A 15,484-nucleotide genomic window follows, 5' to 3' on the forward strand; every position below is an offset into this window, starting at 1 on the left:
ACACAGAAAACATATTTATACACTGTAAAAAAATGATTCTGTCAGGTGGACAAGTGAAATCATGTCCTGTCAACTTGCAGTGTCTCACTACACAATAGGGTGAGTTATAACAACCTCAACTTAAAGATAATTTGAAAACTCCAGTACTATTTAGACACTCACAGACATCAAGAACCAGCATATGAATCTCAAAAAATCAACAAAATGCTTCATGCTGCAATGCATGTTGGGTAACACCATAGTAAAAACTCCCATCATGCACTGTAGTATGAAAAATTATTGTCACCACTGTTGAGGATTGTATGGTAAGTGTTCATGTCTAAAAGCTTGAGCTGAAACGGTTCTTTTTTCAATATTAAAGCATTTCAGTGGCATTTGTTTAACAAGACTTTTTATATTTCTATAATAGATGAATGTCAGTCAATAAACCAAAGAGAGACAACTGTATAGTGTTTATTTATCATGCGTTATAAGCAGAATGTGTAATAATATGCCACTTCAAGGTTTGATTCAGCAATGCACAAATGTTTGATGTGAAAGAATATTGCAAATTATTTTGAATTAGAAAACAGACCAACTAAAGCAAGCCTTAAGCACAATTATGGTAGCATCATTTATTTATTTATTTTTTTAGTCACCATCGTTAAGTTTCATATGCTGATTCTGTGTGAGTCTGGTTGACAACATAAACAAAAAATGTTGTGAAAAACTATTTGTAAAGTCCTTTCTATTATCTGACTGTCCTAAAGCCTTACTTGTTGGGCTTTACAGTGTAGTGTTTTTATATCTTTGCAAAAGACTTCTTTGTATATTTTTAAGAAATAAATGCTTAGAGTTTTAAGTTTGCAGTTGTGTTTAATGAAAAGTCTGGTTCCAGATAGATATCCAAAACTTTATGTCAAAGCGATGAAGTCCAGTAAACTCAAATAGTTAAGCTTTGATGTTGAGGAAAATGTAGAATTTTGTGTCAATTAGACTTGGTAGACTTGAAAACATAAAAAATTAAGTTCAAAAAATATATTTTTTAGTTGACTTAACTAAAAAAGTTAAATGCTTATGAATTAATACAATGTGTTGCCTCAATTTACTACAATTTAATCTTTTCAACAACTACATATAAGTTAAGTGAATTTAACACCTAGTGTTTGCTAAACTTAACTGAGTCAATGCAACAAGATGACTTGAAAAGTCAAAAGTCAAATGTGTCAACAAATCATTTTTTACAGTGTAGGAACAAATTTTACCTAACTATTGGTATATTGAAAGGGTCCAGATTATGGTTGTATGGTTATAGTATATAGTCTTTTCAACGACATCCTTTTCCAATTATTTTTTCTTCATTATGATATCAGGTTTCACCCTGACATTTTCAAATTACCTCCACCCCCTACAAAATAGCTAGATTAATTTCAGAAATCAGTCAGAAGCAGCTTTATCCGAATGAGCCGTATTCACAATTGTGAATTGCATTTTTAATCTTTTTTTGTTTGTTTGTTTTAAACAAATGTTTATATAACTTACCACCATTCTCTGAGAGCTTCCCACGGTAAATTTTGTCCTCGACAACATCAGTCCAGTAGAGCGAGCTCTCGTTGAGGTGGAAGTCGAGCGCAATGGTGTTCCTCAGGCCTGGCACCAACACGCTAAACTCTCCTTTGTGAAGATCAATCCGTCGGATCTCATGACGGTTGGAGAAGATGATGAAGGGTTTAAATGGATCTGGAAAAACAATGAACTCACTGAAGGAATGCCATAACTCATGAAGTAAGGCACTGAATTGGCCAAACGCTCTGACATTTTCCATCATCATCTGTTGCACAACATGTCCGTAAAATGATGTGAGACTGGCAATCACATACAAGCCTGTGACATTACCTCTGTTTATCTTAAAGATTTTTATTTCTTAAAGGAATGTGAAATAGGTCCAGCCATACATAATTCATCATTTAAATGGCTAAGTGGGCTGCTGTGCCACTTCTTGTCACAGTAAATCTTCCACCCCACCTCTTTCTTCTGCCATTTACATTCTTTCATTACAGAAATATACCACCAATTATGCTGCTAAACAGTTCCACGTCATTTTCCGCATTCGTTCTGTCACACCTACTCTTTCTTAGGAAAAAATTAACCACAGTTGCAATGATTTTATAGAAGGCCACCTCATATGTGAGAGAGAAAGTCTACTTTCGTTGCACATAGTTCTTATCTTCTGCCAAACATTGTAAACCCCAACAGTTTATAACTATTTGTATGTTTTATTTTTAGTATTTATTTTAGTACGTATTTAGCTCAGGAGGCTTTGGAAAAGCTGATCTCACCTGTGCTCCTGCAGCTCTCCATATCAGGTTCGAGGGCCCAGCCATCATAGCAGGAACACTTCACATTGAACTTGTCCTGTTCACAACGCTGGCTGCACTTTAGGTGTTTGGCACAGAAGCCCTGGATCTGACATGTTTTGTTGTCAGTGCCCAGTTCCATTCCCAGTGGGCACGAGCACAGAATGCCCTCACCTGGGGCCACTGTACAGTTATGACTGCAGCCACCATTGTCCAGAGAACACAGATCTAACCGAAAAGAAACAGTAAAACAGTAAAAATAACATCTATAAAACAGCTATTTTTTATACATATATTTTTTAAACTATAAACAGATTTAATTCCATAAATTAGATATGTACTAGACTTTCGACAATGAAGCAACAATATCAGCATTAGGCACCACTAATTATGTACTTCACCTGGTACAATGGCTTAATGGTGTATTTCTATCAGCATTATGCTAGTATGAGTTTCATGTCAGTCTGCACTCACTAAACAATTTCAGGCTGCATTGAGCCTCATGCAACAGTGGTGAATCTTACCACAGAGCTTCTCATCGGAGCCGTCAGGACAATCGTCTTTGCCGTCACACAGTTTCTCGGCGGGCAGACAAATGCTGGTGTCATTAGCACACACGTGATGGGACAGTTTACACACAAGTGCCTCACAGTTGTCTTCATCAGAGTTATCTTCACAATCGCTGTCACCATCACACACCCAAGCCTTACTGATACACCGCGCTACAAAATGAACACACACAAAATTGTTTTGGTCTAGACTAACCTGTGGAAGCAATTTAGAGTGATGACTCAGTTTATTTGGTCAGTTAATTCATTTAGATGTTTTGTTTCAATAAAACGGAATACCCAAGCATGCTCTAAAGAGAGAGTGAAAACATTTTATGAGAGTGATTCATTATTGCCTCACCTCACTTGTTTACTGAGTTAATTTGCATTTTACTCTGAAACCATTACCAAGATAGTGATGACTGTAACCCATTTGCTCATAAACTCAGTCTACTCATGGATTACTAAATCTCAAAATAAACAGAATCTGTTTTCTAATAGGTCTAAAAACATCAGACCATTAAATTGAGAACATATATCTATATTTTCTGCATCATTACCAGAGTCCCTGCAGCCAAACTTCACTGCTGGATCACACATGTGCGTTACACCCTCACAGTTCTTCTCATCGCTCAGATCCATACAGTCAGTGTCTCCATCACACCGCCAGCGGAGAGGAATACATAATCCATCCACACGACACTGGAACTCATCTGTGTGACAGCCGCCAGGAGGACGGGTTGCTGTGGATAGGGAAAAAGAGTAATATCTAGACAATTATACAATCCATAGGTTCCACAATTTTATACCAGCTAGACTCTCTATAAGATTCTGGGTAGCTTATCCTGGAGAGGAGGAGTGTTTAAATCACTTAAAAACCATGGGTGTACCTCAGGGGTCAGTGTTTGGCCCTCTTCACTTATCAATACACACAACATTGCAAGGAACTATTCAGGCAAACCAGTGATAAGCAGCTCTAGTTTGAATGGCATCTCCATTTCCAACTTTATAAAGACAGTGCTCATTATCTTCTCAGCTACAGTGAGGGAAAAGTGTTTGATCCCCTGCTGATTTTGTATGTTTGCCCACTGAAAAAGAAACGATCAGTCTATAATTTCAATGGTAGGTTTATTTAAACAGTGAGAGACAACAGAATAACAACAAAAAGTCTATAAAAACACATTTTAAAAAAAGTTATAAATTGATTTGCATTTTAATGAGTGAAATAAGTATTTGACTCCTTTGCAAAACATGACTTAGTACTTTGTGGCAAAACCCTTGTTGGCAATTACAGAGGTCAGATGTTTCTTGTAGTTGGCCACCAGGTTTGGACACATCTCAGGAGGGATTTTGTGCCACTCCTCTTTGCAGATCCTCTCCAAGTCATTAAGGTTTTGAGGCTGATGTTTGGCAACTCTAACCTTCAGCTCCTTCCACAGATTTTCTAGGGGATTAAGGTCTGGAGACTGGGCCACTCCAGGACCTTAATGTGCTTCTTCATGAGCCACTCCTTTATTGCCTTGGCCGTGTGTTTTGGGTCATTGTCATGCTGGAATAACCATTCACGTCCCATTTTCAATGCCCTGGCTGAGGAAAGGAGGTTCTTACCCAAGATTTAACAGTACATGGCCCCGTCCATCATCCCTTAGCAGAACCCCCCCCCCCCACACCCCCCCCCCCCCCAAAGCATAATGTTTCCACCTCCATGTTCTTGGGGTCATAGGCAGCATTCTTCTTCCTCCAAACACGGCAAGTTGAGTTGATGCCAAAGAGCTAGATTTTGGTCTCATCTGACCACAACACTTTCACTCAGTTCTTCAAATGTTCATTGGCAAACTTTAGATGGACCTGTACATGTGCTTTCTTGAGCAGGGGGCCCTTGAAATCATTGACAATAACCTCCCGTGTAGTTCTGGGCTGTTCTCATGATCATTGAAACTCCATGAGGTAAGATCTTGCATGAAGCCCCAGACCGAGGGAGATTGACAGTTATTTCTTCCATTTGCGAAGAATCACACCAACTGTTGTCACCTTCTCACCAAGCTGCTTGGCGATGGTCTTGTAGCCCATTCCAGCCTTGTGTAGGTCTACAATCTTGTCCCTGACATCCTTGGACAGCTCTTTGGTCTTGGCCATGGTGGAGAGTTTGGAATCTGATTGATTGATTGCTTCTGTGGACTCCCTTTATAAGAGTGCTCCTAATCTCAGCTCTTTACCTGTATAAAAGACACCTGGGAGCCAGAAATCTTGCTAATTTGATAAGTTTATAACTTTTTTTAAAATGTGTTTTTCTGGATACCTACCATTAAAATTATAGACTGATCATTTATTTGTCAGTGGGCAAACTTAGAAAATCAGCAGGGGATCAAATAATTTTTCCCTCACTGTAGCTAGCAATTCAGCACAACATCATCACGCTATCATCAAGACATGAACTCAGAACTTTAGAGTAATATTTCCTAATCACGGTATTAAGCAGGTTTAAGCTCTACAATGTCCGGAATTTTATTAATACAATTTTCTACTTGGCCTTATTTGACAATTGTTTAACTTTGTTACATCCAAATCCCAGTCTTAGTGTTTACTTTTCTTTTACTTATATGTACTGCACGACTTCTGATGTTACTGCTTTCTTAGGATACATTACTCACATTGTTATATTCTTCATTTGTAAGCCATTTTGGATAAAAGTATCTGCTAAGTTAGCAAAGGTAAACACTGTGAGTTCTCCGAAGGGAAATAAAACTGTTATTGTGTTGGTTGCGTAAGGTGGGATTTGTTTGTAATAATCCCTTTTTAAATTCATCATCACCCTGTAATGTGCCTCCTATCTAACTCTAGTTCTAACATAGCCTCTGGCAAAGACATCTATCCCCAAGAGAACTCTATATTTGGGTAAAAAAAAAGGCAGTGGTTTATATGAACAAAAGAATTTCTCATTAATTATTGTGATTTGTAATTGCAGAAACTTCACACCATGACTTACAAAGAACAGCACTATAGCAAAGCCTGACTGAGGTGTATGGTGAGTTAAATCACTTTTGCAAATCTGGCCCTGAAGCACCAATAACACAGCACAGTTTAGATGATTTGACTGTCCAATGAAAGAAGAATGAAAAAGGTTCTAAGCCTATAAAGTTTTACTTTCAGGATCTGTTCTTCAAAATTTTCGACATTGTTGTAAATGTTGGTGTAAAGCTTCTTGGTATCATCTAGCTAAAACAATCTATATGATACCATTACATAATTGTACATAGATGAAACTCATTACATAATTGTAATGAGTTACAATTATGCTTCAATTCAAACTCAAGATGTGCCTTAATGTGGCACTTTTTGCATAATAGCAAGATATTTATGGTTAACATTGGTTAACTAATCCACCCCTCAGTGAATTAACTCTGCAGCTCTTTCAAAGTCATCATTGGTCTCTCTCTGTATATTTCTTTTGTACTTGGAGTTACTTTATGAGCGATGACCTTTTCCAAACAATGTGCTAAGAGTTTGGTGTAGCTTTCACTTCCTGCTAATTGACCAAAAGCAAGTGCTGCTTAAACATCCAAGAGCTTTCACATTGTTTTGTATTCCTACTTCAATACATTGATGCTACCTCAGAATTAGTCCATTTCTTAGAAAGCAGCACAAGTTTGCTGTCTAGTGGTGTGGATCAAAGCATTAGTGTCATGAACTTACCCTGGTTAGTGCAGTTGGCGTGGGTCTCGTCGCTGTAGTCACCGCAGTCGTTGTCACCGTCACAGGTCCAGTAGTCCGGTATACAGCGACCGCTGTTACATTTAAACTGAGCGCTGGAGCATGAATGACTACAGCCGGCTTCATCACTGTTATCACCACAGTCATTGTCTGGAAGAGGCAAATTGTTAAATATATGCTATCATCCTCTAAAATATAATACATAAAGTAAGCCATTATTAAAGTACACTGTCAGTCAAAGGTTTGGACACACCTGACTAAAGTTATGTTTCTCATGATCTAAATAAACTTGTTGCACCTTACAAAGTTAAGAGAATGAACTGTTTTTTAGACATGGAATTTAAGCAATATAAGATTTATGTTGTTCTACAGTTTTGATTACCTTTAATATATGTGACCCTGGACCACAAAACTAAACATAAGTAGCACAGGTATATATGTAGCAATAGCCAACAATACACTGTATGAATCAAAATTATATTTGTTTCTTTTATGCCAAAAATCATTAGGATATTAAGTAAAGATCATGTTTCATGAAGATTTTTGGCAAATTTCTTACCGTAAATATATCAAAACATAATTTTTGATTAGTAATATGCATGGCTAAGATCTTAACTTGGACAACTTTAAAGGTGATTTTCTCAGTATTAGGATTTTTCGGCACCATCAGATTTTCAAATAGTTGTATATCTCGGCCAAATATTGTCCTATGCTCACAAACTTATTAAACCTCAAATTTCAAAACATTTACCTTAATGACTGGTTTTGTGGTCCAGGGTCACATATTTGATAAGTATTATAAATAACAAGGTGAGTCCGAACATTTGACTGAAACAAGTTCTAATAGCCTGAAAAGAAGCCATAGACTACCATTAATACTTCATCAATATAAAAGTAACAGCCATTCTGGGATTTTTTTCCCCTGATATATACTGGTGCAACATGGAACATGTCCATGTGAGCTATAGGCTATGATTTAATACAATCCATTTATAATACAAGTATACAAGCAAGTCAAATATAGGCAGAAATATGAGTATTTCACATTAAAACAATATGGTAAATACAGCAACTTGTCTTTAGAAATACATTTCACAGTTAACAATTGGCAACAATAGAAATTGCATAGATCAAACATGCACCTCTGGGAATGAACACTGGTTAATATTTAATGCTAAATCTCATATTATAGATGCTACTAGTGGTGTTAGTTATAGTGATATGGCCAGGGGCCTTTTCGTTTTCCCTATTTTAGGGGAAAGGGATTTTAGGATTTTCCATTATTTTACAAGTACAAAACACTATAATATCATATCATACATTTACTTAAAAATGTAAGAAATGTTTTAAAATATAGAATTGCTCTAGATCTTTCCACAGCCTCACAGGTGTATGAAAATCCTGTTCAGACTTTATTATAATGTTATAACACAAGTAAATTATGGTGCATGTTGATCTATGCACTAACCGGTCGGGTTCGGACAATTGAACTCATCAGAGCTGTCCCCACAATCCTTTTCTGCAACACACAGCCCATGTGACACAGGGGGAGGGGCAAATGGTCAAGAGAAGAGGACATGACGTTACACAAAAGACACATGAAATGATCAACAAAGACAAATGAGGGAAATCTGTTGAACAGACACACACAGACACACACGAAAAGTACAATGAAAGAAAACTTGTCAGCAGCTTACCGTTATCACAGCGCCAGTTGATGTTGATACAGCGTCCGTTATTACAGGTGAACTGAGTGAGCGGGAAACAGGTTGGGTATGCTGACGACACAAATATCATCATAAACAACCAATAATAACAAAACTAAGCAAAACTACTGACCATATATAACCAAAAGCAGTATAAAGATTAATAATGCAAGTTTTTGCTGGTTGCAAGTAAATATAAATATGATTTTGTGACTTTATGCATTTGCTTCATATGCTTCACTGTTTTTAAAAGGTTCATATTACCTTTTTTTGATTATTTAGATGTCCTAAGTTTTACACAAAGAAGAAGTAATAGTAATATATTAGTTATAGTGAATAAAATTGATAGGGATAATAGGAAAATTTAGCTTTCTTGTGACATGAGCCATTAAACAGACGAATAAATGAAATTCTAAATGTCTATAGCATTTGCAAAAATGCATTTGAAATACAGTAAGTGCATAAAATGTCAGACATTTCCTTCCAAGATGAAACAAAATTTGCACTGAACTAGTTTTTCTATAAGTATCACATGCATATTAATGGCCGATTTCATTAATTTTAATAAGCTGGCATCATCATAAAGGGGCATCATTTACCGCAGGATGCGGGCTCATCGGAACGGTCACCGCAGTCATCATCCAGGTCACATGTCCAGGAGATGGGAATACAGCGGCCACTGGCACATGAGTACTGATTCGGAGGACATGTCCGAGCTGCAACACAAAACCAAAGCCGATTGCAATAAATTCTAAATGTATGTGTCTTAGCTATCAGGTCATCTGTATATCAGTTTAAAAGCAGCAGATACATGCATACAAAATGTATAGTCCTCCTCGTCCTAGAATTAGAATTTATTCCCCACTGCTTTTCCATGGAAAGAGTTCATCTTCAATATATTTGCAATGACATATTCAATTTCTAGAGCACATAACATATGTACTATGGTGTTTGTTATGAAAAAAGGGAAAACACACACACATACAGTGCACACATAAAAACGTAAGGAAGTCTGCTGAAGGCCAAGTGAAGTCATATGTATTGTGCGATAATAAGGATTTATTCATTTTTGTAGTGTCCAATAGTTTGGAATTCTCAGAAATGAATCTCTCAGCCTCTATGTATTTGTTGATTTATTTACAGGAGGATCTTGACCTTTTCAACATGGTGAATATTTCTCCATTGCTTCATATAATCCCAGACAGACTCAAAGACGGGGGGATCAGATCTCTGTTTGGACCATATTGTCTTTTGAAGGACTCCTTGTGCATACAAAAATGTCACTGGATTATTACAATTACTAACAAAATGAATGTTTGGAACCATGAACTGTGTTACGATGAACCTCTCTGAATTTACACGGCAAAAGCTGATTGGTCTATGCTGATTCTGCAGCCAATGAGGATGCTTGTTCAATATTTAAATAGTCGTTCCTTGATAAGCGTTCTACTGAAATCCTCCATCTCCCCCAGCTCCACCTGTTCATGCAGTTTAGCAGAACTAAAACAATTCAGAAAGTTGTCTTGAGTGCAATGTATATAATGATTGTCATAGTTCTGTCTGTTTATGTCTTTGGTTTCTCCCGTTGTCTCCCCCTGTCGATCTGTGTGATTTGGTTTAGCCCATCGTTATTGTGATTCCCTGCACCTGTCTTAGTAATTAGCACACCCTTTATAAGTTTGTCTTTGAGTTAAGTTTGCTTTATGTTATACGCTTGGTGTGTGGAAGTTCTTTGTGTTCCTGATCAGTCTGTTCCTTGGATTATATTAAAAGACTTTGTGTTTGTGAAATCGTGTTCTCGTCAGTCCAGCACCGCACCGTAACAATGATCTTGAATGTTACATGCTCATAATTATAACTTTAGAAATGGGAAGTAGAATCTTCTGACAATCATGTGAAGGAAACATGCATCATTTCACTAGGAAATATGTCAGCAAAGAAAACTGTGCTGTCAAATCATTTCACTTTATTTCCAAACTCAGCTTCCCAGTTAATGCCTACATTTTATATGAATTTATATTTTTATGCAATAGTTCCATTGTGGTCTAGAATTACTTGCAAATGCAGCATCATAGTCTGCCATATCCTTTAAATAGAAACAGTCTAAATTAAAGAGTGCAAACCATACAATACAGCCATGAAGTCAAATATAGCACAACAGTTTGCCAAAGAGCCCAGAACTGCATCAGATATACCATGGGTGATAAACTCTATATTTATACACGGCAGTCTAGAGCGCATTTCAGCTGACTCAGAGTTTAGGAGACGGTCATGACAGAACATTACATCTCAAACTAACCAGAGAAACTGTTTTAGCTTGACTTCCAGGCGATGTATGCATTCCAGTTTTTAGATGTAGTATTAGTGTAGACTTAAACTTAGACACTTCATTCCTGAGTTGGACTAAGGCAAAGTTTGTTGGACCCTTGTGTGTGTTTGTAACCACAAAATAAGCATTCTGTGGATCACCTGGTTTTTATTTCTATTGTGCTGTGCAGTAAAGCTTTTTCCATAGTGAAACTTCATTGGTCCAACTCCACTTACAGTTGAAGCCCAAAGTTTACATAGTGCTTGCAGAATCTGCAAAATGTTAATTACTTTACCAAAATAAGAGGGATTGTACAAAATGCATGTTATTTTTTATTTAATACTGACCTGAATAAGATATTTCACATAAAAGACATTTACATATAGTCCACAAGAGAAAATAATAGTTGAGTTTACAAAAGTATACATACACTTGATTATTACAGTTTTTCTCAATTGCTAAAACACTATAACCAGTCTTTTGAACTAAAATTTCAAAACTATAACGCCATTTTTGAAAAAGCACACCCATTTCCCTAAACAATAAACACTATTCCCTGCTTTGACACATGAGTTAAATTTGGTGAACTGTTACTTCAAAACTCTACACACAAATCCCTACATTTCTCAGTGCTTACACCATGTGGTCATTTAGAAAGCACAAGCATTCAATATTGTTCACTCAAGTCTGTGAAGTTTGAGCTCAATTAGCACACAATTACCCAAGTGGAAACACTAGGACTCAAAATTTAGCACACACCAATCAGAAGCTTCGGTGGAGATAAAAGAGCCAAAGTCAGCTTACAGTTTTTCTCAGTCACTTTGGTGCATTTCTCAGATCAGAAATGAAATTGTCAAAACTACTTGTTCAACATCCACATCATCTAGTCTCTTGTCATGTTGCTCAAAATGTATTATGCATTACAGTTTTTTCACACCAATCAGAAACTTCGATGGAGATAAAAGGATAAAAGTTTTTCTCAGTCACTTTGGTGCATTTCTCAGATCAGAAATGAAATATACATTTGTCTGCAGTTTCCTACATTATCAGTTGCTATTGTCATGTTGCTCAAAATGTATTATATACTGTAGTTCTCTGTGCAATAGTCTTACCCCTCAAAACATCAAGTCATTAGCTCATCGTATAAATCATTACCTAAATGCAAAATTTTTGATCTAGTTGTCCTAAATTGTCAATCATATATTCTACACATTTCTATTAGACTTTTTGTAAATTTGCCATGAATTATTCAAGTGAATCTTGACTTTCACTAATGAAGATAATATAGATCAACCAATGATAAAGCAGTTCTCTGAAATAGATCAAAGGTACATCTCATGAACCTTCCATTGGAAAGCATATATAGACAGAGGACAACACAGGAGTTACAAAATCTGACAGTGGACTTTCTTATTTTTATTTTCACCTTTGTGCCCATATTTCTTTTTTTTTTCTGTTTCACAATGACGTGTGCTTTTATTTTATTTTTTTATTTTTTGTCAGACCACTAGTACAAGTGTAACTGTGAATCTTATCCAGTCTTTTTCAATCAATATCCCACATACAGTAATGTGTAATTTTGAAGAGGAAGAGTAGGAGGTGAAAGAGGAAGAGGAGGAGAAGAAGGAGGGCGATGACGACAACAACATGGAAGAGACAGAGAAAGAGCAAGGGCAAGAAGACAAGCAGTCTCCTATATTTTAGTTGATGAGTGCGAGGGTTGGATCAGGCATGCAAGAGGATTTTACCCCTGCTGCCTGGCCAGGGCTAATTTAGCCTGTGATACTGAAGAGGTTCTTTGGCCTGTCCCAGACCAAAGACAGGATGCTGGGCAGAATAATTATTTTGTTGTTTTTTGCTGTTTTGTACTGTACTCTACAGTACATTAAATTAAGGAATAAAACACTTGCAAAGGAATAGATTTGTTGTGTTCATCATGTGAAAAGTTTTTTATTTGTATTGTTTTTGTAGTATTGTTTTGAATTTATCTCAGCAGTGTGTAAAACTGTGTTGTAGTGTGTTTGTTTTTGAGGATTTATGTGTCATGTCTGAAAGCAAAGTTTGGTTTTTCAGCAAGATTGAATTGTTTTGAGTGGAGAGCTTCATTTTGACCTCAGTATAGGACATTTGGGGAAATGAGTTAGGAGTTGTGGATTTGTGTTTAGAGTTTCGCAAATAAGAGGCATAATTTCAAGAAATGTGTTTAAGCAATTGAGAAAAACTGTAATACTGTGTTGTTATCAGAATAATCCAAAGCTGTTTTTTTTTTCTTTTTTGTTTAGTTATAGTTGTTTATGAGTCCCTTGTTTGTCCTGAACAGTTAAACTGCCCGTTGTTCTTCAGAAAAGTCCTTCAGGTCCCACAGATTCTTTGGTTTTTCAGCATTTTTGTGTATTTGAACCGTTTTCAACAATGACTTTATGATTTTGAAATCTATCTTTTTACACTGTGGACAACTGAGGGACTCATATGCAACTATTACAAAAGGTTTAAAAACTTCAGGCTTTAGAAGGAAAAAAATATGCATTAAAGATATGTCATGATCTGGGCTGTGGGGCTTCCCTCAGCCACCTGAGGTCGCTGTTTTCCCTTCCCTGCACTGCACTTCCCTGATTGTAACACCTGTCTTGTCATTAGCACTCATCAAAGCTCTCACCTGGTCACAATTATCTGGACTATAAGAACTCTCATTGCCCACTATTCTTTCTGGCTGCATTGTCTTCAGTACTGTCTGTCTCTGTGTTTCCCGGATCCTGTCTCCTAGCCCTGGTTTTCAGTTTTGTTTATTTGTGTGTTTGTATTCTAGTCGTGTTGTGCCGTGTTGGCCTTTTGGTTTGGTTTGGTTTTTGTCTGCTCGTTTGTTTATTTGTGTTTTCTTGTTAATTAAATCATTCATCCCTGCAATTGGACCCAGATCACATCCGTGAAACGTGACAGAATGCAGCCAGCACAAATGGGTCCAGCGGGGAGGAATTTTTTCAAAGAGTCGGCCGCTCGCTTTGAGTATATATATGCTTGCCTGACAGCGATGGACACCTACAGACCGGTGGAGATCGATCACTCTCTGCCTGATGCGGCGGCGACCGTTATCTCTGTTCCCGAAGCGGCGGCGACCGCTATCTCTGTTCCTGACGCAGCCGTGATCGCTCTCTCTGTTCCTGGGGCGGCGGCGACTGCTATCTCTGTTCCTAACGCAGCCGTGATCGCTCTCTCTGTTCCTGGGGCGGCGGCGACCGCTATCTCTGTTCCTGACGCGGCCGTGATCGCTCTCTCTGTTCCTGACGCGGCCGTGATCGCTCTCTCTGTTCCTGACGCGGCGTTGACCGCTGTCTCGAGCCAGGGGCGCCCGACGCCGCTCGCTTTGAGTACATATATGCTTGCCTGGCGGCGATGGACACCTACAGACCGGTGGCGATCGATCACTCTCTGCCTGAGGCGGCGGTGACCGCGCTCTCTGTTCCTGACGCGGCGGTGACCGCGCTCTCTGTTCAGGACGCGGCGGTGACCGTGCTCTCTGTTCCGGACGCGGCGGTGACCGCGCTCTCTGTTCCTGACGCGGCGGTGACCGCGCTCTCTGTTCCGGACGCGGCGGTGACCACGCTCTCTGTTCCGGACGCGGCGGTGACCGCGCTCTCTGTTCCTGACGCGGCGGTGACCGCGCTCTCTGTTCCTGACGCGGCGGTGACCGCGCTCTCTGTTCCGGACGCGCCGGTGACCGCGCTCTCTGTTCCTGACGCGGCGGTGACCGCGCTCTCTGTTCCGGACGCGGTGGTGACCGCGCTCTCTGTTCCTGACGCGACGGTGACCGCGCTCTCTGTTCCGGACGCGGCGGTGACCGCGCTCTCTGTTCCTGACGCGGCGGTGACCGCGCTCTCTGTTCCTGACGCGGCGGTGACCGCGCTCTCTGTTCCTGACGCGGCGGTGACCGCGCTCTCTGTTCTGGATGCGGCGGTGACCGCGGACGTTCCACTGGCGGCGAGGCCAGCTCACGTTCCCCTGGCTGCGGTGCCCGCGGACGTTCCTCTGGCGGCGAGGCCAACTCGCGTTCCTCTGGCTGCGGTGCCCGCGGACGTTCCTCTGACGGCGAGGCCAACTCGCGTTCCTCTGGCTGCGGTGCCCGCGGACGTTCCACTGGCGGCGAGGCCAAATCGCGTTCCTCTGGCGGCGAGGCCAGCTCACGTTCCACTGGCGGCGAAGCCAGCTCACGTTCCTCTGGCGGCGAGGCCAGCTCACGTTCCACTGGCGGCGAGGCCGGCTCACTTTCCTCTGGCGGCGAGGCCGGCTCACGTTCCACTGGCGGCGAGGCCAGCTCACGTTCCACTGGCGGCGAGGTCAGCTCACGTTCCACTGGCGGCGAGGCCAGCTCACGTTCCACTGGCGGCGAGGCCAGCTCACGTTCCTCTGGCGGCGGTGTCCGCTCACGTTCCTCCGCTGCACGGGCCTGGCCCGCCATCCCTCCCCCTGATGCACCTTCCACCGTTCCTCCTCCCTCCAGATTTTTTTTTGTTTTGGGAACGTCTGGAAGCCGTTCCCTTGAGAGGGGGTACTGTCATGATCTGGGCTGTGGGGCTTCCCTCAGCCACCTGAGGTCGCTGTTTTCCCTTCCCTGCACTGCACTTCCCTGATTGTAACACCTGTCTTGTCATTAGCACTCATCAAAGCTCTCACCTGGTCACAATTATCTGGACTATAAGAACTCTCATTGCCCACTATTCTTTCTGGCTGCATTGTCTTCAGTACTGTCTGTCTCTGTGTTTCCCAGATCCTGTCTCCTAGCCCTGGTTTTCAGTTTTGTTTATTTGTGTGTTTGTATTCTAGTCGTGTTGTGCCGTGTTGGCCTTTTGGTTTGGTTTGGTTTTTGTCTGCTCGTTTGTT

At 40.1% G+C, this 15,484-nt stretch overlaps 1 protein-coding gene across 1 annotated transcript in view; it reads right to left on the minus strand.

Annotated features, from left to right (window-relative positions):
* The window catches only part of lrp1aa (low density lipoprotein receptor-related protein 1Aa), a 135,451-nt gene that overhangs the window by 101,733 nt on the left and 18,234 nt on the right, over positions 1-15,484 (minus strand). The window contains exons 13-20 of the mRNA XM_073825539.1: positions 8,901-9,017; positions 8,293-8,373; positions 8,064-8,114; positions 6,578-6,745; positions 3,445-3,627; positions 2,861-3,058; positions 2,319-2,564; positions 1,522-1,719 (exon numbers count right to left, since the gene is read on the minus strand). Coding sequence (XP_073681640.1) covers positions 1,522-1,719; positions 2,319-2,564; positions 2,861-3,058; positions 3,445-3,627; positions 6,578-6,745; positions 8,064-8,114; positions 8,293-8,373; positions 8,901-9,017 — 1,242 coding nt within the window. The remainder of the gene's footprint in view (positions 1-1,521; positions 1,720-2,318; positions 2,565-2,860; positions 3,059-3,444; positions 3,628-6,577; positions 6,746-8,063; positions 8,115-8,292; positions 8,374-8,900; positions 9,018-15,484) is intronic.

Source organism: Garra rufa, chromosome 20 (assembly GCF_049309525.1).
Source record: "Garra rufa chromosome 20, GarRuf1.0, whole genome shotgun sequence".
Classification (NCBI taxonomy): Eukaryota; Metazoa; Chordata; class Actinopteri; order Cypriniformes; family Cyprinidae; genus Garra; species Garra rufa.